The following is a 27,677-nucleotide window of genomic DNA, read 5'->3' on the forward strand; positions in this document are numbered from 1 at the left end:
AACTTCCTAGATTGTTTCTCTACAAAAGCTTTGAAATCTAGAAAGTTCTCAAATACCTTAGACTTTTGTTTGAGAAAGTAAACCCATGTATATCTGGAAAAGTCATCAATAAATGTCAAGACATATCTAGCCTTGTTGAAAGATGGTTGTGGAAATGGTCCTGCCAAGTCACTGTGTACCAACTCCAATAGCTGTGTAGCTCTCTATGCTTTACCTTTATCATTCTTCTCCTCAGGATGCTTACCAAGAATGCATCCCTGGCAAACTCCATCAGAAAATCGAATAGAAGGCAACCTTGGAACCATGTCTTGTTGACTGAGCTGTTGCAAGTAACGATAGTTCAAGTGGCCAAACCTTTGATGCCACAAACAACTCACCTCATCTGCATGAGTAACACTGTTGAAGGAGAGTCATGAACAAAGTGAGAAAACTGATATAATCTTGAATGATAATCTGCTTTTCCCACAACAATAGTAGACCCATCATGCATTTCATTGATTACCACTGTATCTAGTGTGAACTCAACTCGCTTGCCAAAACCAGTGTGAGTGATCTGATAAACAGATAGGAGATTAGTTGATAAAGATGGAACACAAAGGACATCCTCAAATGTTCCTTCACCCACATCAACAGACCCTCTCCCATGCACTTCAACATGAGTGTCATCACCCATTAGGATGGAAGGCATAAAACATGGCTCTAAAGAGGTGAAATCATCTTTTGAAGAAGCCATGTGGTGCGAAGCACCCGAGTCAATTATCCAAGAATTGGGTTGTTTAGCAACAACAACTAGGGCCTTACCCTTTCCTTTCTCCTTACTCTTGTCTGTGTCCTTTGAAGATCGTTCCGATGAACTTTGTTTGACTGAATCAAGAACCTTGATATTATTCTTTTCAAGGAGATGTGAAAGGTGATCAATTTGTTTCTTTAAACACTTATGTTCATCATGACTAGGTCTCTTACAATAAGAACACTGGACATTCTCTTTCTTAGGTTGTTCACCTTTTGATGAAGAGGTCTGATTATCTGCTTTTGAAATAGCAGATTTTTGATCTTTCTTCTTCTCTCCTTGGTTCTTTTGTTTCTTATCTTGCTTACTAGACCCTTTTTGTTTTTTTGTGCCTTGATTTATAGCAAAGTCATGTGACTTAGAGGGGTTTATTGTACACATTTGAACCAATTTGTCTTGCTCCCTAGTGAGTTTTGCAACAAATTCATCTACAGAAGACATTTTGAATGTGGTACCTAGGGCACATTTTGTAGCATAGAATGTAGAAACAAACACTGAATAGTTAGGACCTGTTGACGTGTATTTTGTACACCATCATACACAGAATAAAATACCAATAGGCATCTTATCCTCTCTTGAGAAAATAGTCTCTAACTGCTGAAGATTCGCATAAAGGATCAGTTAGGTAGACTCCAAGGTTCTTTTAGTAGGGTCTCTACGTGTGGACAAGCTTCCAGCGGTATGATGTGATTTGCTATTTCCTCCAAGGGGCCTTACGTATTCCGAAAGTTCAAGATTTGCTAAACTAAGAAACTATTCAAAAATAACAAAAGAGTAGGGTTTGAAAGAGGTCTAATCTAGTCTAACCCTATGAATGACTTAGTATGGACAAGACTTGGCGAGATTCAACCAACTTCAATTTTGCCATAAGATAACAACTCAATTGAAATTAGTGCGATCTTCTAAGGTAATAAAATGATATTCAATGCATCAAAGATCATGGACACTACCACGAAGGTACATATCCAAGATACAATAATGATTGAAGATTAAGGGATTCAAGGTATTCTCCAGTCGACCACGCAAGGCGTTCCTACAATCAGCAAGAAGCTAGTGGTTTGGATTACGAATCCTACCAAAAATCAAGTCTCACACTATGTCCTTCAAATTAACAAGCTACTTTGATTGAGCATGATTCAAGTAAATCAAACAACCATGAAGATAACTTAAGAAAGTTGCAACGAAACACCATAACTTAAATATTTCATTGATTTCCAAATCATCATGTACAACAATTTGCTTGAATTTCTCTCTTCAAAACTCAATCTTGCTACAAAATAAAATTGCTTCTAACTCTAATCTTTCTTCTCTATTACATCAACTATTGACTATTACACTATTACCAAATGAAATGAAAAATGGGGGTATAAATAGCATCCCCAATTACAATGAAAGGTCCAGATTGAAAGTAGATCAACGGTCAAGATCATGACACCTAAACCCTAATTAGGGTTTGTTACAAATGGCCTCCTTTTTACTGAACAATATTAAATGCATAGCCAAATATTAAATTTGGCACAAAAACCTAGGAGACATAAACCAATGACAAATAAGATGCCATGTCATCTATAACAACCTTTCATCTAGAACCTTATTCCCTTTCCAATGTTCTTTTTTGGCATATGCAATGAATCTTGTCACGATTCCTTCGATTTCTGCAATTGGAATCTTGGGAAGATTCTTTATACTCTCTTCCAAGTGGATGACCTGATCAAATGCATCTAGGAGAGCTGCGTCCCATGAAGCTTCAAGTTCTTTCGTTCTTTCAATCAGGAGCATGGTGGCAAACATTTGATCATATTGCTCATCTGTAACATTTGCGTCCTTGCAAAAGATGACCTTGATTCTATCCTCTAACTCCTGCATATCCACATCTGTCTCGACCTCGATCCTTCTGCCAAGAATGGTACGAAGTACCTCAAATACTCTGTCCTGGATCGGATTGATCACCTCCTCAACTTGGCCACATCTAACACTGATGTCCTCGAAGAAAACACTCTTCATATGGAGTAAGGTTGACCACTGAAACAAACTGTGAGATTCTCCATCCAAGATCTTCTCCTGCGCTAAAATCTTTCCTTGATGTGTGTCTAATTACCTTCAAGACAGGAATGATGACATCTTTGGTATGGGCAAATGCAGCTACTGTTATCATCAAATTGTGGATTATCTCAAGAACTTGGATAGCTTGATGAATAATCTTCATCATCCTTGTTACAAACTCTATGGCCACTGTATGAGATCTATCCATCCAATTACTTGTACGTTGGACCATGTTCCTGAATCTCTCTCTCAAGCTTTCTATTCTTCTCCATTTCTTCTCTAAGCTTGTCTTTCAATGCCTCAAATGAGTCAGTAGCATCATCTAAAGTCTGCTCTGCTGTGGATGGTCCTAACTCAAAAGTCTGTATATCATATTCCTCTGCTAGGATCTCACCTTCATATTTGTCTACTGCCGGTGTAGCTATCTGCAGTTTTCTGGATCCAGTTTCATCTCGAATCATCTTGGACATCTTGGTAGCCTTCTTCTTCTCTGTTACTTCGTGTGAGCGTCCAACAAGGCTCTCTAAATCAATTGCACTGTCCTCGTCCTCTACTACGATCACCTTGGTTAATCTTTCCTTCAACCAATCTGGGATAATCGATCTTGTCTCTTGAACTTGAATCTCTTTGTGCACTATTTCTTCTTGTCTGGGAGGAGATGATATTTCATTGTCTTCTTTATCTTCATCTAACTCATAGTCTTGGAGAGATCCATCTGGTGACCCTTGTTGTGCTTGTCCTCCTTCCTGCCTGTCGTTCTGTACCATAGACTCCATGGATTCTTCCACTTGAATTGTTCTCTTCTCAGGTCTAGAAGAAGTACCGGATGATCGATCTCTGTTAGCCTCTTGTTTCCTCTTGGAAGATTCTCCCTTTCCAGGTCTCTCTTTCCTCTTCGAACCTCTTGGATGGATATTGCCCTCACTGGCACATCGAAGGTTACCTTCACCTGAATTTCTAGGATTAGGATTGCCTTCACTCACACTAGCTCCACCTTCGGCTGGTTTCTCTTCCAAAGTGAAAGTCATAGCTATGCCTTGTTCTCTCAACTTCTGATGTTGTATGTCAACCCATCTGCGAGTACAAGACAAGACTGGTGCCATCAAAGTATCTAAATCCACGACCTCGGGCTCATTCCAATCTAACCTTATTGTTTTGCTTTCTTGATCATAGGAAGACTGGATATGTCTGCCACTGTCCTGAGCTTGGTCGGCCACTCTGTAAATCCTGCATTTCCTGATGAAATCCAAAGGTAATCTAGAATGCATTTTTCGTTTCACTTCAAGATCATCTAAGAGATTCATCATAAAATCTTCAATCTGATACTCATGTCTAAACTTCCTGCCGACTGTCTCCTCTAAATGTCCATGTGGATCAAAGCTTTCTCTCAAAGCAAAAGATGGAAAAGAATACAAGGCTAACTCCTTCTCTGCGTCATCCATGGCTAAAGCATTAGGACATACCTCAACTGAATTACCCAAAATGATAGGTACTGGAACTCCATTCTGATGTCTGTGTCTGAATGCCTTCACATATGCTGCCAACTGTCTTGTTACTTCAAGTAACACAATTATGTCTGTCGGATATCTCGGCAACATGTATGGAGGTAAAGGACATCCATGCACCCTAATATAAGTGAACTTGGGAAACTGAATGAACCAAGCACCGTACCTCTTTATGAATTCCTGGGCATCCTGAGATAACCTGTTGTGAATTCCACCTTGCAACGTCCTTGTGATGTTCATCGTGAAAGTATCATTAACCAACTTATAGTTGCTCCCTGGCGGATGATGCAAGTAGGCATAGGAATCACAAGCTCTGACCTCGCTGGGTCCTCTTCCATCACTCCTCTGTGAGGTAGTCCTGCGTACTCAACACTCCTAATCAAGGCATAAATGACATATGAACTCATGTGGAAGGACTTAGTAGCCTTGAGTCTCTTCAACTGTACGTCCAAGCAATGGCTAATCATCCTAGCCCAATGTATTGTACCTTTTCCCTGAACGATCACCTGGATGAAGTAAAACATCCACTTCTCAAAATAGAAGGCATGAGGGGCTCCTGTAACTCGGTTGAGCATGGTAATCAAATCTCTGTACTCCTCTTGGAAATCAATCCTGTGCGGTGTGTTCGGGACCTTGCTCAGACGGGGACGGCTCTTAAGTAACCAGTTCTTATTGATAATGCTTAGACAAGCATCTGGATCATCTTCGTACATTGATCTGGCTCCTTCTATGCTCTTGTATATCATGTCCCTGTGCTCTGGAAGATGGAAAGCTTCACTTATAGCTTCCTTTGAAAGGTACGCCAAAGTGTTTCCCTCTTTGGACACGATCGTTTTGGACTGTGGATCATAATGACGAGCACACTGGATCATCAACTCATGGCACTGAACAGCTGGAGGAAAGCCGGCCGCCTTAATGATGCCACTCTCTATTATTCTCCGGGCGACAGGCGATGGCTTGCCAATGTAAGGGATCTCTCGAAACTTCTTCGTGCTGAAGTTGCCTAAGTTTGTATCTCCAATGTTGCTCCACTTCGACACGATCTTGGTCTCCACTTCTTCGGTCTTCTGATCTTCTTTCATGAGAGCTGAACGACTGGTGGATGCTCCCGCCTTCGGGGTTGCCATACCTACACAACATTTCATAATGAGAAGCTAGATTTTGCAATAAATAACATAGATTAGAGAATAAATTTTAGGAAACTTCATGATAAGTCTTTGAGTTATCATTTCCTAAAATAAAACGATTGAGCTAGGAATTCAAAATTTCAAAAATCCAAAATTCAAAATTTAAAATATGACGATCAACAAATAAAACAATAAAACCAAATCGCCATACCTCAAATCGAGAGCTAACTCTAGAATGCAAAATAAGGAAAATTCGCCTAGGCAACAAGATCGAGAATATATAGTCTTCAACGTGATCTCTTTCTTCAAAATATCAATTTCGCCACCCTTTTGTCCTTGACGTGATTCTCTAACACCTTGGCAAGTTCGCCCAATATAGATTCGCACCACCTTGGAAGTTACTAGCGCCTTCAAACTTGAAATGAAATTCGCTCCTTGAATACAACTTCGCACTTTCCTTTGTCTTCCTCAAGATCGCATGTAAGAAATGACAAATAATGATGTGAAAATAACAATTTTCACCCTCCCTTTATAGCGCTCACCTCTTATCATCCCCAAGGCCGACTTTTGTAAAAATATAGCAATTAAAAACGATTTTTACATAAATAACAAGGCCGACTCTCCAAACCAAATGCTCCATTCGATTTTTTATTAATTAATTAATTAATTATTAAATGCCTTTCATTTTTAATTAATAAATTTTGATTTTTTACAAGGCAAAATAATTAATTGATACCAAGCGCAATATTTAAATGCTAATTAATTGAATTTTCAAAACATATCGAATTTTAGCATTAAAATAAATTCAAAAATATTTGCTTGAGCGCCAAAATTTGAAAATGAAATATACATACCTCATCGCCTTGGTCCCTTGGAGAGGGACAGGAGCGATCCTAATGTGTTCACTTGAAATTCTCCATTTGGATATCAACTTTTCCTTGTATGGTAAATAATAACCTTGCTTGTTCATTCCATGCTTGTATCACTTGACTTTGATGAGGCATTTGGACGTTAGAAGGATCATCGCCCTTGTCCCTTGGAGAGGGACAGGAGCGATCCTTGTCCTTTCTCCATTTTAAGCTCAAATTGGTAATATTTAACGTCTATCTCCCTTTGTATCGCCTTCCAAATGATGTTTAAAACCTTGTGCAACCTTATTTCAACGTGATCTTTAAAGGATATCATGTGTTTTGGCAAATATCGCCCTGGTCCCTTGGAGAGGGACAGGAGCGATCCATGTGTCCTGGCTCAAATTTGCAAACTTTTGATCTTTGTTCTTCATTCATTGCTTTCCAAAGGACGTCCTTTACTTCGCCAATCCTTACATTGTCTTGATTTTGAAGGAGCATAAGTGTTTTAGTAAAAATCGCTTTGGTCCTTGTCCAAAGGACAGGAGTGATATGAGTTCCTTAGCTTGATTGATAACATTTTGACGTTCAAAACTCTTGCATATCATCTTCAAAAAACACCTTATACCTTTTACAACTTTGTGAAGTCTTGACTTAACGTGATTTTTGCATGAATTGGTCAATACATTCAATATCGCTCTGGTCCCTTCCCAAGGGACAGGAGCGAACTTCAATACTTTGAGGTTATGCTTGCGTTCTCCAACTTGTAATTGCTATCATCGTGTAAAATGTAGTCTTTTGATCCATCTTAGTTACTTGGAAGATGATCAACTTTCAAATTTCATGCCTTTATGAAATATCGCTCTGGTCCCTTCCCGAGGGACAGGAGCGAATTAGATGTCTTGGTGTGGTTCCTCCAATATTGGCAACTTTGGATACTTCGTGCTTGATTGAGATGCCTTGAAACGCCTTTGCCACCTTGTTCCTTTTCTTGGAGTGTCTTGAATTTTGGAGAAAAGGCAACATACTCATTATATCGCCCTGGTCCCTTGGAGAGGGACAGGAGCGACCTTGCTCTTGTGGGCTTCACTTCACTTTATCACCTTCAAAGTTTATCTTCAATGACCTCGTAATGCCTCCTTTCATTCATTCATGCCTTGAGATTGGTTGTAATTTGGCGAGAAAATCATTTACAACAAAAATCGCTCTGGTCCCTTCCTGAGGGACAGGAGCGAACTTAAGCATTTTGGTCCTTTGTTGGCATTTGGCAATCTTCAATTTATCTTCAATGAGTTCATTTCACCTCCTTCCTTGCCTTCAAACATAAACTTGACTTGATCTTTGCCTGAATCTCGCCCTATGAAGAATATCGCTCTGGTCCCTTGGAGAGGGACGGGAGCTACAATGTACTTCGCCCTGGTCCCTGACTGAGGGACAGGAGCGATTTTGGCATTTTGGACCATTTCTCTTCATGTTTGCTCTTCAAGTTATATTCATTCGATAAAACATATCCCCTTGGACATCTTCAAATCGTCAAGTCGTTGAAATCCTGCAAGGACAAAGCAATATTTGATTTGTAGCTCCGGTCCTTCACTGAGGGACAGGAGCGATTTTGATTCCTGGAGGCACCTCTGTGCTTGTGAAAATCTTCAATTTATATTGAACGGAAAGATCACGCCTTTCTCTATCATTTCCAACTCGAAATTCACCTTGACCCTGCAAGGATAGTAAGATATTCGAAAACGAGCTCCGGTCCTTCACTGAGGGACAGGAGCGATTCTGCTCCTACAGGCCAAAATATCATGATTTTACACATTTTATCACTTCACACGGCGAAAACAAATCATTTACAATGCCTAGGATCAAAAATCAAAAAACTCAAAATCTGGTCAAAATATTCAATCGGACAAAAATTCACATTTCATCATCAACACTTAGACAAATTTAAGCTCTGCACTCAAAATTCCAATTGAAAATAGACCATTCTGGCGAATTCATTCCATTCAAAATTTGCATCCTTCGAAAGGAAGCTCAAAAGCTCTCAAAACTGACCGGATTCTGGCCTGAAAAGACGGCAATTAAAACCCTAAGGCTTGACCCTAAATCCAGACAATTGACTGACTAACAAAACCCTAAAAAAAACGAAGTGAAAGGCGAGCAAAAAGAGGGGGTCCCCATTTCAAATGGGGCGATGTGTGAAATGGTCACAACAGGACCAAGCTTAGAAATAATACTCAAGATTAGTTGCTTATCATCTTTCTTAGTTCCACACTGTTCCAACTGCGATCTTACAGACTTAAGTTTTGTGAAGAAGTCTTGTATAGTGTCAAAATTGGTTGGATTCAACCCTATGAGTTCATTCTCCAACTGATGACCTCTTAGCTCATCCTGCTTACCAAAGAGGTTTTCCAAAGTGGTCCACACTCTATTTGGTGTAGTGGCAGATTCAATGTGAAAAAGGTCAGGGGAGACTGAAATACACAGAGTACCAAAAGCTCCATCACATTTATTAAACCATTTAATCTTTTCTGCAACATCCTGAGGTTCAGTTTCAAGTCCCATAGTAACTCGATGATATCCATCACTTTTCAAATATATTATCATCTTAGATTTCTATTCAAAATAATTATATGGTGTTAAAAGAGGAACTATAGATGCATCCATGATAGTACAAAAGAAGATTGCAATGAATCAAGAAAAGTGCAAGAAAGAAGACACGCGAGACACTCTTCAATATGTTTCCAACAACTATGTTTTTGAAAAACAAAGTTGTGAGGTGAAAGATGTGATCTGTTCAAGGAAAAAAATGCAGCTGATTCAACCTGCAATATTTGATGGAAAATGGCAGAATTTTTTAATGAAACTTGCACGGATGGAAAGTGCTCATTTCCAGCTTTCCGTTAAGTACTTGTTTACGAAAATCCGACACCTGAGGCAAAAGTTATGCAATTTTTAAGAAGGGTTGTTGAATTTGCCTGCTAAGCAAGGAAGCAGATGTGTAACGAAACACAAGGAGGATTGAGCAATGCGAGAGGGAAGACTTCACAATGGGAGAGATCAAGCTAAGCAAGGAAGCAAATTGCTCTACATGAGGAACACTCCAACATTCATCAACATTGCAAGGGAATAATAAAGATTCATCATCACAAGATGAAGATCAACATCATGAAAGAGCAAATCTTTGTGATGATCTACAAATGGAGCAAGCTAAGGTAGTGACAACTCACCTGCATCAGCCCAATCACATCATCCCAAGTCAAGGTGTCTAGATTCAATGTACTTGACTCATCCGAAGAGGAGGATAACTACCACATATGGAGGCACAATGTTCGATATACCTAACCTCATCATTCATTGGTCGGAATTCAATGATGGACATGTGTCCTAAAAATGTAATTTTATCATTGGTCAAGCATTAAATGTTATGTAATGGGTGTAACAAACACTAATTAGGGTTTTATCTTGTAATCTTGGCCATTGATGTGGATTTGATCCTGACCATTCAATTGTATTGAGAGCACTATGTAAGGCTTGCTCTCCTCATTTGTAAGGTTAATAGTTGATCAATAGAGAATAGTTAGCAGTGAGATACTTAGATTAGAACTAGAGTAGGAGGAGAAGGCAGAAATTGTTGCCAAGCATGTAAATAAACATACTTTTCATTGAAGTTATGGTGACTGGTGGTGCTTCTCTTGCATATTGTATGGTTTCTTGCTGTATCCTCATCTTAGATGAAGTTCATTGATTGTGATGGAGTATTCCTTGGTTCATACTATTTGTGGTTGGATGATTTTCAATTATAGTGCATTTATGCATGGAACGTTAAAACGTGCTAAGTTCAATCATGGTGTAATTAGGAATTTGGGAATAGGCATCAAAAGCACACAATTAGGCAACCACAAAACCTAACATGCTCATGAAATTGAATCCTAATACACTCACTAAAAGAATGAAAGCAAAACACTAAAACAAACATGCAAACCATTGCAAGGTGTTTCCTTCATTGACCTCCATTGGCATTCTTTCTCCTTCAAATTATGTGGGTGTCACCTACAAATGCAAGTGAGAATGAGAGCAAGTTAGATTGCAAAAGATGGATTTGAAAGCGACAATGTAAGGGTACTCGAATTGTGGTTGTTAAAAATGAGCAATGAGAGTTCAATTCATAGAAAAATTGGGATTGATTGGATGGCTAAGATTAAAAAGATTTTTAGTTAGATGGACGGACCTGATTGAGTGCACAATAGAGCTGCCATTTGAGGAAGGATGAAGATAGAAGAAAGCAAATGAGAAGATATTATGAAAATAAATGATAAAATCTTTAATTATCTTCTCATAAATACCAAATTAGCAAGTTGAAAATATCAAGAAGATTTTAATAATTAAAAATTATTAAATATCTTCTTATATGATTATTAATAAATAAGATTTATTAATTATCCTCTCACAAGAAAAAAACAGATTTTTGAAGATGCATACCTCATATTTGAATTTAAAAATTAAAATTAAAGAGATATTGCCAAAAGAATGATTTTTGAAAATCAAGGAAAGATATTAGTTTCCAAATTTGAAAATTAGGAGGATTTTATGAGAAGATTTATGAATTAAAAATTATTAAATATCTCCATATAAGAGGATAAAACAGAAGAATAAAAAAATTAAGAAAAATAGGAAATATCCTCACATGAGAGGATAAATAGGGATAATTAATAAATAAACAAAAAATAGATAAAGATAAATTAATAAATAAAATTTATTAATTATCTTTATTTTGGAGGAAGATAAATATGATAAATTAATAAAAATGATTTATTAATTTATTGCTCATATTTATGAATTTGTTAATTAAATAAAATGAATTTATTTAATTAATGGACAAAGGAGACAAATAAATAAATTATTTAATTAATTTATTTAGGACTTAGAAGAATTGTTAGTAAAAGGGGGTTTAATTAATTAATTAAACCTAAGAGGCCAAATTAGTCAAACTAACATCCAAAAACCCCAATTTAGTCAAATTAAGTCAAATTGGGTCAAATTGGACAAAAATGGAAAGAATTGGGAGAATTAGGTCAGTAAAGACTATGCGCATGATATGTTAAAAATAGAAGACACAGGTGTTGACCATTTTTTAGTGTCTACACATGGATATGTTTATTCAAGGTGCACCACTGTATTGGGTATTTGTATCAACATTCATGATATGGAAACTTTTAATTTCCCTTGGAAGATTGCATCGGTTTTGTGGAGTTGTTGGCAACATGGTGAAGCAAAGCTTGGTTTAAGGAATGTGTCCATCCTAGCATGATCTAGTGCTATCATTGATGTTAGTAGTGTAGTGTTGGCTGGTGTTTTGCGACCACACCAACACAGAATAAAGTTTTCGAATGGTCACTTTACCCTTTCTTTGATCAAAGTCAAGTGTATGCTAAGATTGCGACAAGTTCATACCACTGACTCTAAGGTTCCTATTATGCAATGGATGTGAACTCAGTTGGCTTGATGTGAAATGCTGGTAATCCAAGGGGACTTACTCACACTTAAAAAAGATTTAGGCAAATTTGTAACTTGAAGGATATTCTTGCGAATGATTTGGCAATGAAATAACTCTTTTTTGGGTCTTTTCAATTTAGAAGATGCAAAAAATAAAATAGGAAGGGTTTAGGAAAACTACTCTAAATCTAAGAACTCAATAGATAGCAATGATTCAGATGAGATCAACCACACTTCACTTCGCCACTAGAAGACAACTACATGAAATGGGTGCAATCTTCAGAAGTTGTGTTTGAAAGATTTTAAACCAGTGATGAACACCATCAAAGAATAATGTTCATCCCACGAGTTAGATTAAGTGCACAAATAAAATAGCTCAGTCCAACCTTGCACTGTTGATAAAAGTCATCTATCAACAAAAGGTATGAGCAAGTGATCTTCACCTTAAAACATTGCAATCAACCTTGTTCACCTAAATGCTTGAAAATAAATCGAAGTGAGGAAAGTGAAACCATGCAATCTACAAAATAACACAACTGCATACCATCAGAGAACAATATATCACTGTTTATTTCTTCAATAGCTTATTGCAACAGTTTCATACAATCTCCCCCCTTACAAATGAAGGGGTGACCCCCTTTTATAGGCCACCAAGAGGAAAATGGATGGCCTAGATTACAAATTGATCAACGACCAAGATTAAACATGCAAACCCTAATTAGGGTTTGACCAAAAGATTTCAAGTTCATGATGCCACATAGTGGGAATAAACATTAATGACACATAATGCCCACTATCAATTAATTACTTCCTGCCAAAAATGGCACCCATTGTGCATTAAATGCACCACTCCTTTCAAACTTGCCCAATATGTAATAAATGCTCCACCATCTCCAAAATCAGCTACATGCAATAAATGCTCCATTATCTCATTAAGTATGACAACTGCCATGCTTTGAATCAGCCACCACTTGATCAAACATTTCAACAATGAATGCGCCACCTATGCCATCATGCGGTCAAAAGATTCTCGTCCAAGATTGGATGACCATTATCTCGCTCATTAATAGCGAATGCAATGAATTTGGCAATGACGACCTCCAGTTCTCCTACGGAGACACTTGGCGCATTCTCCATATTAAATTCCAGCATGGAAATATCCTCTTCGCACTTGGAGAAAATCTTCTCCCAACTTGTAGCTGCCTCTTGAGTTCTTTGCATCGTGCTGGAGAACAAGGAAACATTTCATAAATGTTCCTTGGAAAAGGATTCCACAAAATACTTGTGTAGTTTGTCCTTCAGGAAGTCAACTGCCAGCTCCTCAGTCAACCTTCTAGCAAATAATGCCTCAACTGCATTGAAGACTTCTCCTTGTATCTTCCTGATTGAGTCTTTCAACGATGTAGACTCCATCTCGAATCTTTCAAAAGATTTCTTTTAACGATGTAGACTCCATCCTGAATCTTTCAAAAGATTTCTTTCCAGTGCAGACAACGTAGAACCACCGTGGGAAGTCATAAATTTCATTCTCCTGGACCACCTTCCCATCAATCAAAGTCTGCCTAGGAACTTTCATCAATGCTTGTAGTCGTGGAATAGTCAAATCTTGATAAATATGCACATCTTCCCATAAACTATCCGCGGTCTCCAGCTTGCTCAGGATGGCTAGAATTCTCCAGTGGAAGTGAGCCAAGTATTTAATGAATTTTCTTGCTGAAGTGAAGACATCTTCCACCCATTCCTTAGAACACTAAGCTCGTCTCCTTATTTCATCAATGCCATCAATAGATTCTTTGGGAAGAGAAGAGGGAAGAACAAAGAATGGATCTTCCTCTCTGAGTGGATGTTTCAAGCTCTACAGATATTTGCACAAGGCCCTATTTTTGCTCTTTAGCCTCTTATTCTTCTCTTTCATTCTTTTCATTTGTTCTTTCAGTGCTAAGGAAGATTCATTAAAGTCTTCCACCACTTGTGCCGTGGAAGCACGCTCTAAGTTAACCTCTCTGATTTCATATCCATTGGGCGTGATTTCACTTCTATCCTTATCTGTTCTGGGCACAACTAAGTGCAATGTCCTGGATCCTGGCTTGTCTCGTGTGATCTTAGAAAGCTTCCTACCTGCCTTATTTTCTATTAGTTTGTCTTTTCTGCTCATAAGTTCTTCCAATTCCTGTGCAAGATCCATTTCTTCCTGTGGCTCCTTTCTCATCCTTTCCTTCAGCCAATCTGGAGCGGTTGTTGGCTGATTCTGAACCTCCATGTGCACTTGTTCTTGCAAAACTTCCTCCAAGTCACCAAGAATTGTTTCTGTGAAACCATCTTGATCTTGCCGTTCTGGATTGGGAGGAAGTTCTTGCCCTTGACTTTCCAGTTGAACATGTAATGTCCCTTCTTGCCTAGTATCTCAATTAATAAATAAATAATAATGCTAGCCTATTGTTTGTTAAGTCCACATAGGCTAAGGCATTAAGTTAATAAAGGAGATAAGATGTTATTCAACTCAAGAGCTTAAGTCCTATTTTTCAGTCATTGGGGATGGGGCCATTTTAAGTTGCAATGTTGTGTTTAGTAGGCTATGGTCATGTTTATCTTCTTCTCATGGCAAGATTAGCTTGTTTGCACGATAAGGCAAGATGGAGTTGGATTTAGAAATACGCCCATCGAGTGGCCATCCCAAGATAGAACAAAAGTAAAAGTTGCCTTTTGAAGTCGTTGAGTTTGAGAGATAAAAAAAATTGAAGGAAGGAAAGAGACTCATTCATTATTGCTATCAATTTTATCTTCTGATTTTACTCTCTGCAAATGGAGATGAAAGTATAGGATGAAACCCCTGTCATTGTAGTTTTGGACGTAGCCCCTGGCCTACAGTGACTTGTGGCTAACTGATATCGTGCATCATCATTTAGCTATTGCATTTGTGTTTTTCATTGCTGGTCATATCTATAGAACCAACTTTGGGATTGGACACAGTATAAAAGATATTTAAGAAGCATTTGTTCCTCCAAAAGGCTTATTAGGACGCGGGCATACAGGTCTTTACAACACAATTGATAATTCTCTTCACTTTCAATTAGGTCTTGCTCTAGCTTCTTTGGGAGTTGTTACTTCCTTGGTAGCTCAACACATGTATTCTTTACCTGCCACCTTTTCAGTTTTGAAAGCCATGAAATTGTTCTAATATCGAAGGTGATTTTTTGGGCAATTTGGAGACATCACATCCTATTTGGTATTGCTGCATGGATGAAGGGTTTACAGTGCTCAATACATAGGCCCTCCTTCGCTGCTAATTCAGATCAGTCATCATTAACAGGTGCAGTTTGAACTGTGAAAAGCCATTCACAACGTCTAAATCATATCAGCATTTGTCAAAGATTGTAAATTGATTCTGATGCAATATTTTATGCCTTGTGCTCAATACTTCGCTATTTAACGCTGTCTTTGGTTGAAGCTTTGCTTGATAGTCTTGGTATTAAGAATCCATGTTGCATGTTAATAAATACCTCATTGACCTATTTGTAATTTGTGAAAAACTTCATGAAATGAATTATATTTCTGTTTGGCTGTTTGTTTATATTTGCTATTGGCAATAATATCTAGCAAGGATATTTCAGAACAGGTCTATGATAGGCACCAATGCCAAGAATATCCTGAGCCTGTGCAGTGACATTATCATTTTCTTGTGACTGACTCCTTGCAACTTCCTGTGCAAACATTTCTACTTCTTGCACATTGGAAGAACTAGCCGGTGATTGTGTTTCCTCCACCAATGGCCTTTTTTGTTGTGGCTCATCCAGCTGGACTTCTTTTCTCTTCTTTGTTCTTGACTTCTTAGGAACATTCTTCTCTTTACTTTTCTCTATTCCTTCCTGTGGAATTTATTCTCCTCCAGCTTGGGCAGCTGATGACCCTTCTGTTGCTTCACTATGGGAATCTAGGGCTCCCATCAGCTGGTAAGTCAAGCGAGCATTACTTGCTTCTAACTTCGCGATGTGCTGTTCAACCTAGTGCCTTGTGGATTTTAGAACTGGCCTACTTAAAACATTCAAATCATCAACTTCCGACTCTAACCAATCCAAAGCCTGTATAGGCCTATCCTTCAGATTTTCATATTCCGGCTAAACCACATTCTCATCTTCCTTGACCTGATCTGGCACCTGAATAATTCAAAAAGTCTTATCATGTCAAGGGACAATCTGGAGAACATCCTTTTCGTGATTTCAAAATCATCCCTAACATTTGTCCAACAATCCTTCGGCTGGATTTTATGCTTGTGCTTCACTTCGGCAACCATCCTGATTTTGTTGTACGGATCAAAGTAGGATCTAGCCATATGGGATGTCAAGTGATAAAATGAGATTTCATCTACGAACTTTTCAGCCGCCGTCAATGTCAAACACATTTCTGCATAATCGCCTAGGACAATTGGAAATTCAATGGACAACTTCTTCTTCTTCTTTTGGATTTGCTCGTAGGCAGTCAATTGCCTGGTGAGTTCCAACAACACCATCTTGTCCATTGGATACCTTGGTAATTTATGTGGTTGAAAAGAAAACCCTTGGACTCGGATGTAGGTAAACTTTGGAAATTGAATATACCAGGCTCCAAACTTCTGTATCTTCTTTTTGGCTTCCTGCGACAACCTTGTGTGGAGTCCACCTTGAAACATCCTAGTTATGTGCATTGTGAAGGTGTCACTGACTAACTTGAAAGAAGTAGTATTATGCAAGTGCAACTGCGGATAGCACTTGTGAACTTTTAACTGCCTTGGTCCACATCCCATGGGTCCCTTTCCTGGCAAGCCATTGAATTTGCCCATTCTTGCCAGTGAATAAATGACATATGAACTCATATAAAAAGATTGGGTCTGCTTCTGCTTCAAATTCTTCAGCTGCTCATGCAAATAGTGGCTGATCAATCTTGCCTAATCAACTATTCCATTGCCTTCCATTACTTCACTGATGAAGAAAAACATCCAATTCTCAAACATGAAGGCACGTGGACATCCCACAATTCTACTCAACATCATTATGAAGTTAGCATACTCTTGCTTGAAGTCAAAACTGGCGATTTGCTTGGGCATCTTGGAAATATGTGGTTTTGACTCATGCATCCAAACTTTGTTAATTATTCTAGCACAGCTTTACACACCAACATCATTTATCATTGTTGCTCTCTCTTTGGTTCTGTAAGTCATGTACTGGTATGCCAGAATTCTGAATGTTTCTCCAATTGCTTCAGCTGTTAGGTTGTCCAGGAGCTTGCCATCCGGTGCCAAAATTGCTCTTCTTTCAGCATTATAGTGCTTCACGCACTCCATAATCAGCTCGAGGCATTGGATGGCTGGAGGGAAACCAATGGCTGCAACAATTCCGCTCTTGACTATATTAGTAGCAATGGCTGATGGAGCATGTCCTGCCGTTCCAAAAACTTTGTTCCGGAATTCTCCCAGCTTGAAAGTTCCTAAGTTGGTGTTGCTGATTTCCTTCCACTTTGAAATAATCTTTGATTCTGGAAGGAATCCTTTTACTTCATTCTTATTCTGTGCGTGCCGGGAAGTGTTCAAAGCTTTGCTGGATTACACCATTCCTTCAAAACAATATAAGTAACATTAAAATCATTGTAAGGAATTTAATCAATCGACGAAGAAGGAATTCCAGCCTGTAAATTCCAAACTTGGAATAAAATAAAACCTCCAAGAACAAGAACTTTTGGAAAAAAATAATAAATTCTTTGCTTTTGACTTTTCTCCACCTCTCTCTAACCTCAAATTTCTCCAATAAGCGTTGTGAGAAATGAATTCCAATCCATCGTTTAAATAGAAATCTCTTACCAAGTTGCTAATTTGGTGAAAGGTTAAAATTGGTAGTTGCATTTAAAATGCGTCATGTTTCCTTTGACAACTCACCATGCAAACGGGCCTTGTCATCAACATTGAGTTCAAAAATGGAAATTTTCATAATATCTTAAGTTGTGTCATGAATGCGGAATATTCCCTTTGCATGTCGCCAACTCATTAATTGCAAAAATCTTTCCATTTTGGATTCATAAAGATAGTTTGAAAGATTTTCCTTCCTCGAAAGAATCTTGACAATTTTATCTGCTTCGGCAGGAATCCTATTCGCCTAGAATTTCAAGAGAAAGAAAATCCTTGTAGAGAGAATTTTTCATTTTGAAAGAATTTTTTTCGTGTTCATGTGCTTATCTTGTTTTGAAGGAGATTTCTGATCAATCAATCACTTTAACAATTTTTTAGGAATTTTTTCCATTCTGAGCTTCTGGAATTTAGGAGAGAGAAAATTCTCACTTAGTCAATTTTTCCTGTGCCATGAAATTTCTTCATCCTGGGCGTGATTCTTCTCCCTGAGAAAGGAATTTTGAAAACTTTGAATTTTTCCTTAGCTTTGAATTCCTTTCTCAATTTTGTCCTTGGGCGCGGTTTTCATCATGTGGAGGAATTCTTGCCAACTTTGAATTTGGCGCTTTGTCTTTGCTAGGGGTGCATTTCACCTTGGAAGAGGAATTTGTCATTTGGAAGAAATTCCTCGTCCACTCCTATTTGGCGCCCATCCTCATCCTAGAGCGCCATTTCACCATGATGCAGGAACTTTTAGCATGGAAGAAAATTCCCCCATGACCCCAATTTGGCGCCCTATTCCAGTCTTGGGCGTTATTTTGCTAGGGAATAGAAATTTGAGATTTTCAAGAGATTCCTCCTTGACCCTTGTTTGGTGCCTTGCCCCTATCCTTGGGCGCTATTTCACTATGGTGGAGGATTTTTGACAAATTTTGGAATTCCTCCATGAGGTCATTTTAGCGCCCATGCACTGACTTGGGCGGATTTTGACTACGGAATAGGAATTTTGAGCTTGGGAGGAAATTCCTCCTTTACTCTCTTCTAGCGCCCATTCCTCATCTAGAACGCCATTTTCATGTGATGGAGGAATTTTGGAATTCATGAACTTTCCTCCTCTTCCTTGAGTTGGCACCCATGCTCATTCCTGGAGCGCTCCTTGGGCATGGTGAAGGAATTTCCACTTGGTCTTCATTTGGAGTGCATTATGACAAACTTAGAAATTTTTCCGGACTTGTCCATCATCCAGATTTGGATTCCCTTATTGGATTGGAGTGGATTTCTCGTGCCTTAGAGCAATTTTTGTGCCTTTTCCACTTCAGAAAAGAACTACATACTTAGCCGTTTTTTTGGTCACTTGTCTGCTTTTTCAACTTTCCTGGTTTAGACTTGGATTTTCAAGAATGCTCTGCCTTCAGTTACCTGACCACTGCCTGAGATGGACTTGCCAAAAACAGACTTACTAAAAATAGAAGTACTTCCAAACATCATATTAGGGCAAACTGGGGCAGGGTGACACTAAAAATAGAAACTGCTAAAAATAGTAAGTTTGATTTTTGGCAAAATTAGGCCAATCCGGGATGCAGTGAAATTAAAAATAGAAACTTACTAAAAATATTAAGTGTTCAGAATTCACTCAGATTTCACTGGTAGCTTCCTTGAAGGGCTTTGATTTCAATGCAATGTTCAAATTTTTCAAAACCCTAAGGAAATGACCTCAAATCTAAGTCTGAAGGGAAAAACCCTAAAATAGACAAAAACAAGTTCTAGACGTAGCCAAATTCGCTCAAAACACTTGCAGACTTGATCATATTCATCAAAAATAGTTGCAAACTAGGGAGACCGAAGGGATTGCTGTGAAAAGACCCAAAGAACCAAAACCAAAAGACCAAGAGGACCTAAAAAGTAGGGGGTCTCCATTTGGAATGGGGTGACGTGTGATTTGGTCACAACATGTAGTCTCTCTAAACCCTCAATCCTTGTTATCTTTTTTTTTCAAATCAAGTAAATTACCATGTTCCAACTACATTCAAGTTTTTCAAATCAAGTAAATTACCATGTTCCAGCTACATTCAAGTACAATGTAAGTCCCCCTTGTGATTATCAGCAATCACAACAACCATTGAGCTTATTCACACGTCAAGGTCTGACATTTGGAACCGTGCAGTCACCTCAAGTCATCACTTAGTTCAGCATTTGAGGAGATTTTGTTCAAGAGAGGATAAGATGCCTTGGTATTTTATTCTGTGTATGAAGTGTATAAAAAACACAACATTACCACTTGCATCTTTCCTGTTTTTTGAACTCATGAGAGCCATAACTTCTATTTGAAGAGTTTTAACATGATCGTTTTATTGGCATTGTGTATTTTTTTTGAATATCACAATTGTGTGATTAATTTTGCATGATAATACTTCATCTACTTTTTTGTTTGTTTGTTGTACAAATTGATTTTATTTGTAAATTTGGGGTATTGCTTGATTGTAACAATGAAATTATAAGCTAAAGGGGAAGTGGACAGTGAAACTGCCAAGGGGACTATAAACATGCCATTTTTTTTCATTCTTGTTCGATTGTTCTGATTTGCCTTTCATTTTGAAAACAACGCGACACTTACATTTTAACTTTCTTTGTCTCTGTTTTTCACTTTATCGTCATGTTAGGCAGCAAAGCTTCTCTCCTATGTATGCATAATGACTTTCATTCATTGAAGGAGTCCATAATGGAGCAACTTCAAAGAAAAGGTTTGTTCTATGTGATGATAGGAAAAGGGACAGAGCCAGTCAAATAAGTTGAATAGATGAAGTTGTTCAATTGATGTGATGAAGCCCATGGGCTTATTAGCATATTTGTTTCTCTGGATCTCAAGTTTCACGCTTGTGACTTAGAGGCACTTGATGAAGCTTGGGAGCAGCTTACAAGACTACTTGAGATGATAGAGTCCATTAGAGTACGTAAGTTAGAGAATGCCCTAAGTCAAACTTAAGGTGGGACGCTGGTGTGTAACATGTATACACCATTCTCTAGCTTAATTTTCCTCGGTTAGATTATTTGATTCTATGCAGATAATAAATTGTAATGTGGATAATTAATTGAATATCCATCTGTTTAGTTAAATTAGAGTCATTTGTAGTTTGCTTCCTAATTGAACTTGGTTAATTAGGCTGTTTTTTGTGACTACTTACAGAGTTAAATGTCAATCGTCTTTAGTCACAAGAGTTAAATCTTAATCACCTTTAATTAGGATTTTATCCATCTTTGGCCTATAAGAAGGCATGCATGTAATCCATTTTTTAGGATGAAGCTAATTAGTCAGAGGCTTATCATGTTATTGCAATTGTTTTTGTGTCATACTTTTAAAGAGTCAATGTCCTTTTTGGTGATATTGTTGCGACCATGATATCTTTGGTATTTCATTGTGGAATTCTACACACGAAATCTCTCCAAAGTCCATCTTTTTAGGAAATGAGATTGTAAGGTTATGAGACAAGTTTTCGTAGGGCGTACTTGTTTTGGGAATGCTGGGGGATGTGGGAGTTACCCACAACTTTTCCTAGTGCCTGAGGTGAGGAAACACATTCCTTAGTAATTCTGGATAGACCATAAGGGAGTTCTGTACATAGACGAATTTGAAATGTTAAATCTCATTAACTTGACCATAAATGTTTACATAAAACAAACAAGATCTTGTTTTACATGCTTTGTCTTTTTTCTCTTTTCTTTTCTTTTTTGATTTTTCCAATTGATCTATCGTTTAAAGGGTTCCTATTTATATTTATGTTTGGGGGATGTTGGAGTTCCCATGAGTTTCCTTAGTTCCTGAGCTGATGGAACAAGTTTCTTTGTTATACGGGCAGATATACAGGAGTTCTGTACATGGACAAATTTGAGAAGAACAAGTTTCTTTGTAATACTGATATATATATAGGAGTCCTGTACATAGATTATTTTGAGAAGTTAAATCTCATTAGCCTGACCATAAATGTTCGGGCAAGATCTTGTTTACATGCGCTGTCTTTTTTCTTTAATTACAGCTTGCTTGTCATTATGTAGTTCCATTTTTTAACTGGTCAGTATGAGTTCTCTTTCACTTCATCAAAAGATAGGAAAACTAGCTACTGCACTTTTGAATCTGACAATGAATCCTTTGATAGAAGATCATTTAAACTAGAATGGGTTCTACAAGTAGAATACAAGTTGGAAATCATTTCCATCAGGAAATACTCTAATCTAACATAGGACTCCTTTTCAGAAAGTGGAACCATTACGTGTTATTGTAAAGAATGCATGGCTGCCTTGCTTTTTATCTTTATAAAAATATGTTTTATTTTGTGAGTGCACATTTGGATTTGTATGTAACATTTTGATATCAAATTTGGAATCACTAATTTTATGCTTACATGATTAATTTCAAAATTGATTCAAGAACTGTGTAACTTTTACTTAAGAAATTGAGACTTTCATTTAGAGATTTGAAATTTGTCTTTTTGAGTTTTTTCAAGCCTGAAAACAACTTTGTGTCGATCTTTTTGAAGTTTGCAAAATTACTAGATAACGGCTGGATTGGATCTGTTATACAGATGCAGACAGACCTGCATAATGATTTTGATTTTGTCCAATCTACTTTCCTCATCGTTTTTAATTTGGTTCTTTAAGGGTAACACCATTCAAGCATTGCATAATCTTTTTGGCTGGGTCTGAAAGCTTGTACTTTGATTTACTATCTTTGATCCTAATGCCACCTCTTTTTGTTATATATTCATAGGATAAATTTTGTTTGACTTTTTGTATGTCTCAAATTATAGTTTAAGCTTGCATTATGATAATATTGTGATCGGTGTTTTTTCTATTTTGTGTGCTAACAGGGCTGTGATACGCGGAAGAAACATCAAGCTAGTTGTGATTGTAGTACAATCAACTCAAAGTGGTAAGGTTACATAATGTAAAAAGACAATCTGAAATCATGGAATTTCTCTTAATAATATTTGTGGGCCTATAAATTGTCAGCAGTTTGAAGAAGATAACCAACTTTACAGTTTTTGGTTTGAGGTAAACTATGCATTTATTGCAGTGTGTCAACTCTATGATTCTTTTTAGAAGACATCTGTTGTTTTAAGTAAGTACTAATTAAGTACGTGACATACAACATTATTGTGCATGTCTGCTACTTTTTATATGTAAGGGTGTGTATAATAACATGTGAGATTTGACTATGGATATTCATATAGCCACCCAAGATCAGGGAGCTCCAATGAAAGCACAAAAGGCACTCAAAATGAAAGAAGAATTTTATTCTATCAAAGGATGTAATTATACATAAGATTTGGTTCAATGTTACAATGAGGAACCTGTTGAAGATATATAGCTTCAGTTGGATTCCTTTGACGATCTAATCAAATGTCCAAGTGGCCTATCGGCCTTGGACATGTGTATTATTATCCCTATCCTCTACCTACTGCAGATCAGTATTCTGATTATCAATGACATTATAATAATTATTATTGATTTGCATTATAATCAAGGAATCCGACTGAAGCTACTATCGATTATTACTGCTGTGTACCATTATTGATTACATTATAATTGTTTGATTAACTATCGGTGCTTATACACATCGCCGATTCTATGTGTAATCGGTAATAGTCTTATATTACCGATTACATATATAATCGGTCAATTGTTATACCGATTGTTATTGCATTATAATCTATCAATTTGTTATCGCTGATCAAAGACTATTGTGGACTCACATAGAGTCATGACTCTATGTCGTGTATATAATCGGTCAATTGTTATACCGATTGTTATTGCATTATAATCTATCAATTTGTTATCGCTGATCAAAGATTATTGTGGACTCACATAGAGTCACGACTCTATGTCGTGACCCTATGTGACCGTCAAACATATACCCTATGTGACCGTCAAACATATACATATATTATCGCACATGTTTCATTTGAAATGTGACCAACGAAAATCGATAATATTGTGAGAATACTCTGAGCGATAACCCTGTGACAAAATACTGTGCACACAGCGTCAAGAATCTGATAAATTCGAACCGTCTATAGTTCGATATTTTCCTGCAGTCAGAAATTTATTAAGATATCAGTTATAGAATAACATTGTGCAAACTGAATTATACATCTAGAATACATATAAAATTAAAATCATCAGCTTTTCTAAATCTGATCCAAATTTAACATGGTATCAGATCTAGTATAAGAAAAAGATCAGATCAGATTTATATAGGCGAGACTATTCACTATATATCCTCGAATTCTTCAACTCCCATCTATACATCAAAATGGTGAATTGTGTTAGATGTGAGGATCGACTTGAAGGAGCTTCCAACTTTGTATCTTGGAAGTTTAGGATTATGCTTGCTTTAAGAGAAAACAAATTAGATGAATTCGTAAAGAAAGCTATACCGGTACCTGATGAAGAAAGTGAAAAGCTCCAATGGATGAAAAAGAACAATAAAGCTATGAAAATGTTGGTGGATGCAGTGAAAGATCATATTGTACCAATTATCTCAAAATTGGAAACGGCCTATGATATGTTCAAATCATTAGAAAGTATGTATGAGATAAATAACACTAGTAGAGCTCTTGCATTAAAGAAACAACTCCATCATGTAAAAATGATCAAGGGCGAATCTATCACCGCATACTTCATGAGGATAACAGAATTGAGAGACCAACTCTCCACCATTGGTCACACAATTGAAAGTAAAGAGTTAACCATGTTGGCCCTCAATGGTCTCCCTTCTTCTTGGTAATCATTCATTCAAGGGATATGTGCACGATCTAAACTTCCTAAGTTTGATCGTCTAAAAACTGATTGCATTCAAGAAGAGTCGAGACTAATCACAAGAGGGATTGGACAAAGCTCCACGAACGATGACATTCATGTTCTAGCCACACACTCCACCAAGAAGAAGGGAAAGAAAGGATACTTCAAAAGAAAGAAAGACAAAGAATCAAATGGTGTTTTTACGTCCAAGAGTTGGAAGGACATGTCAAAAGTACAATGTTTCAGATGTGACAAATATGGTCACTATGCCATGAAATGTCCTACCAGGACCATGCCTCAAGCTTCCATTGCACATGTTGGCAAAACCCTTCCTCAAGGAGATTCAGATGGTTTCATCTTCTATTCGGCTCTTTCAATTCATGTGGCTACCGGTCACAACACTTGGATAATTGATAGTATTGAATCTGGACATGCTGAGGTGGACCAATCTGACTGGAGGAGTGATGACTGGGATGCCACCTTGTCTAATACTTGCAACTTGGTAGATATCCAATTCGATGATGCTGAGAAGCTAGCTTTAATTAATTCATCTGAAACTATCTGCTTCTTCAACGAACCCTTGCTCTGACTTCTTTTGTCCTTGATGTGCAGGATGATGATGTACCTCGCCTTGGAATGCTGGATTGGACGAGGTTATTCCTGATGATGCTTGACCGGAGGTCCTTGTCCTGGCTTGATCTTCTTTGATGAGGGTCCGCCAAGTAATTGATCCTCTAACTCTGGGGCTGCCATTTGATGCCTACACAAAAGATTAAAGTTAGTCTTTGAGCATCAAACCTTAAAGCATAGAATTTAGGACCTTCCAAGAGAATGGCTTAAGATATTAATTTGAAAAAGACATGATAAATCAAGAATTATACATTTTCAAATTAATTATGAATGGAAATTGGATTTTCAAGACTTAGACTTTACAAAATTGATATGAAATCACAATAAGTCTTGAATAAGAACTTAAAAAAAAATGATTCTTCATACCTCCTCCTTGAATGCTTAACTATGAAACCTTGGAAAATGATGAAAGAAGACCGGATTTTGCTGGACAAGGGTTGAATTGTGGTCTTCCTTTGGATGAATTATGCCTCCATTAGCCTCCAAAAGAGCTTCTCCTTCTTTAGCCTCCAACACTTAGCAAAATTTCGCCTCCAATCTGCTGGATTTCGCTCCTCAAATTGCTCCTCAATTTCACACTTAGAAGGGATGAATGAATGATTTGAAACTTGAAGCAATACTCCCCCATAGAGCGCTCACCTACTCCCTTCAAGGCCGACTTGGCAAATAAGGGGTAAAATAAATAAAATTTCCTTGAAAAGGTGGCCGACTTGCCTATAAAGGCAAAATAATGTTTTTTGAGCGCTCATTTTTATTTTTTTAATTTTAAAAATTAATTTTAGTGCCTCCAAGGTAAATTTTTTTAATTATTTCAAGGCCTATAAATTAATTTATTAAATTAAAAATGCCTTAATTAATGCGCATTTAATTCAATCTTTCCAAATGTTTTAATTTAGGGAATTTAGCGCAAATTGGGGAATATTAATGTTTAATCAAGGCCCAATGAAGCTTCCTAATGACTTCGCCCTAGATCCTCTGGAAGGGTCAGGAGCGATTTTCTCAATTTGGTCTTGAATATCTCATACCTTGACTCCAAAATCTCCCGGAAGGCGAGCTTATGCTTGTTTTGACCTAATCAAGTCTTGCATTTCAATTTTTTATCAGGAAATTAGGTGAAAATGTGAATTTCACCTTGGACCCTCTGGAAGGGTCAGGAGCGATTTTTCTTGCTTGAGCTTACTTCTTCATCATTTTGTCTTGAATCCACCCCTCAAGGCTAGGCAAAGGTCTTCTTCATTCATTCCACCCAAGTTTGGCTTGTTCCTGCAAGGCAAAATAGGGGATTTTGAGATTTTCGCCCTGGACTCTCTGGAAGGGTCAGGAGCGATTTTTAGGTTTTAGGCCTATTTTCCAATCCTTTCATCTTCAAATCACTTCCACGGCATAAAACATCTTGCCTTACTCCCCTTCAAGTCATGAAAACCAAAATCTCATCTTGAAATGCAAGGAAAATAGGAGGATTTGGAAATTTCGCCCTGGACCCTTTGGAAGGGTCAGGAGCGAATTTTCCTCTTGGCATCAAAACTTGTATTCTGAGCAATCCAACCCAACTTCAAGGCAATTCAAATGTCATTTTTCACCCATGTCTAAGCTTGGCCTTGCCCAAAATTTGGAAAAAAGAATGGTTTTAGTGTTTTTCGCTCTGGACCCTTTGGAAGGGTCAGGAGCGATTTTCAAGTTTTGCGCATGTTCCTCCATCCTTTCAACTTCAATTCACCTTCAAGGCTAAAAAAAAAACACTTCTCCTTTCACATTCAACCCAAGTTTCACTTGATTTCGCAAGGGAAAATAGGTGTTTGAAGAATTTTCGCCCTAGACCCTCTGGAAGGGTCAAGAGTGATTTTTCTTTTTGGGCTCAATTCCCTCATTTTTTCAAGGTTTTCAAACACTTCCAAAGTCCAAACATGATGCCTTGCAAATCAAAATTTGGTCAAATAAGGCAAGAAATGAGTCCTAGGTTGATTTTCACTCTGGACCCTTTGGAAGGGTCAGGAGCGAAAATCACTTTTTAAGCAAAATCTTGATCTTTGAAATCATCCAACTCCCTCTCAAGGCAAGAACATTCAAAAAAACCTCCACACATGCCTTGGAAACTAGGAACTTGGTCTTGATAAGTGATAAATTGAGGTGTATAAGGATTTTCGCCTTCGACCCTTTGGAAGGGTTAGGAGCGAAATTCCTAATCTTGGCTAAAATCCTGACTTCATTTTCACATTGTTCCATTCAAACAAGTGTTTTGTCCTCAAAGATGCTTGGGAACGAGTTGGTTCTAAGTTTGGGTCAAACTAGAATGTCTTATGGAGATTTTCGCTCTGGACCCTTTGGAAGGGTCAGGAGCGAAATTCGCTTTGGACCCTCTGGAAGGGTCAGGAGCGAAATTTGACATTTTTAGACTCTCCATCAGGATAATTTTATGGAATATAACATTTAAGTATAAGAAAGAAGAAAGATATTCCATATATACTTTCAGGATGTTTGAGAGTGGTTTTAGACCTCCAGGAGTTATATTGCAAAATCTAGTTTTTGGAGGATTCTTCAGTTTTCCAGACTTAGTCAAATTTCAGGATCAGGACATTCCAGACTTAGCCAAAT

The 27,677-nt window shown here is 37.6% G+C and overlaps 1 protein-coding gene across 1 annotated transcript in view; it reads left to right on the top strand.

Annotated features, from left to right (window-relative positions):
- The window catches only part of LOC131070964 (uncharacterized), a 118,106-nt gene that overhangs the window by 19,029 nt on the left and 71,400 nt on the right, over positions 1-27,677 (top strand). Inside the window, exon 2 of the mRNA XM_058006676.1 lies at positions 22,523-22,584. Coding sequence (XP_057862659.1) covers positions 22,523-22,584 — 62 coding nt within the window. The remainder of the gene's footprint in view (positions 1-22,522; positions 22,585-27,677) is intronic.

This window comes from Cryptomeria japonica, chromosome 4 (genome assembly GCF_030272615.1).
Source record: "Cryptomeria japonica chromosome 4, Sugi_1.0, whole genome shotgun sequence".
Lineage (NCBI taxonomy): Eukaryota > Viridiplantae > Streptophyta > Pinopsida > Cupressales > Cupressaceae > Cryptomeria > Cryptomeria japonica.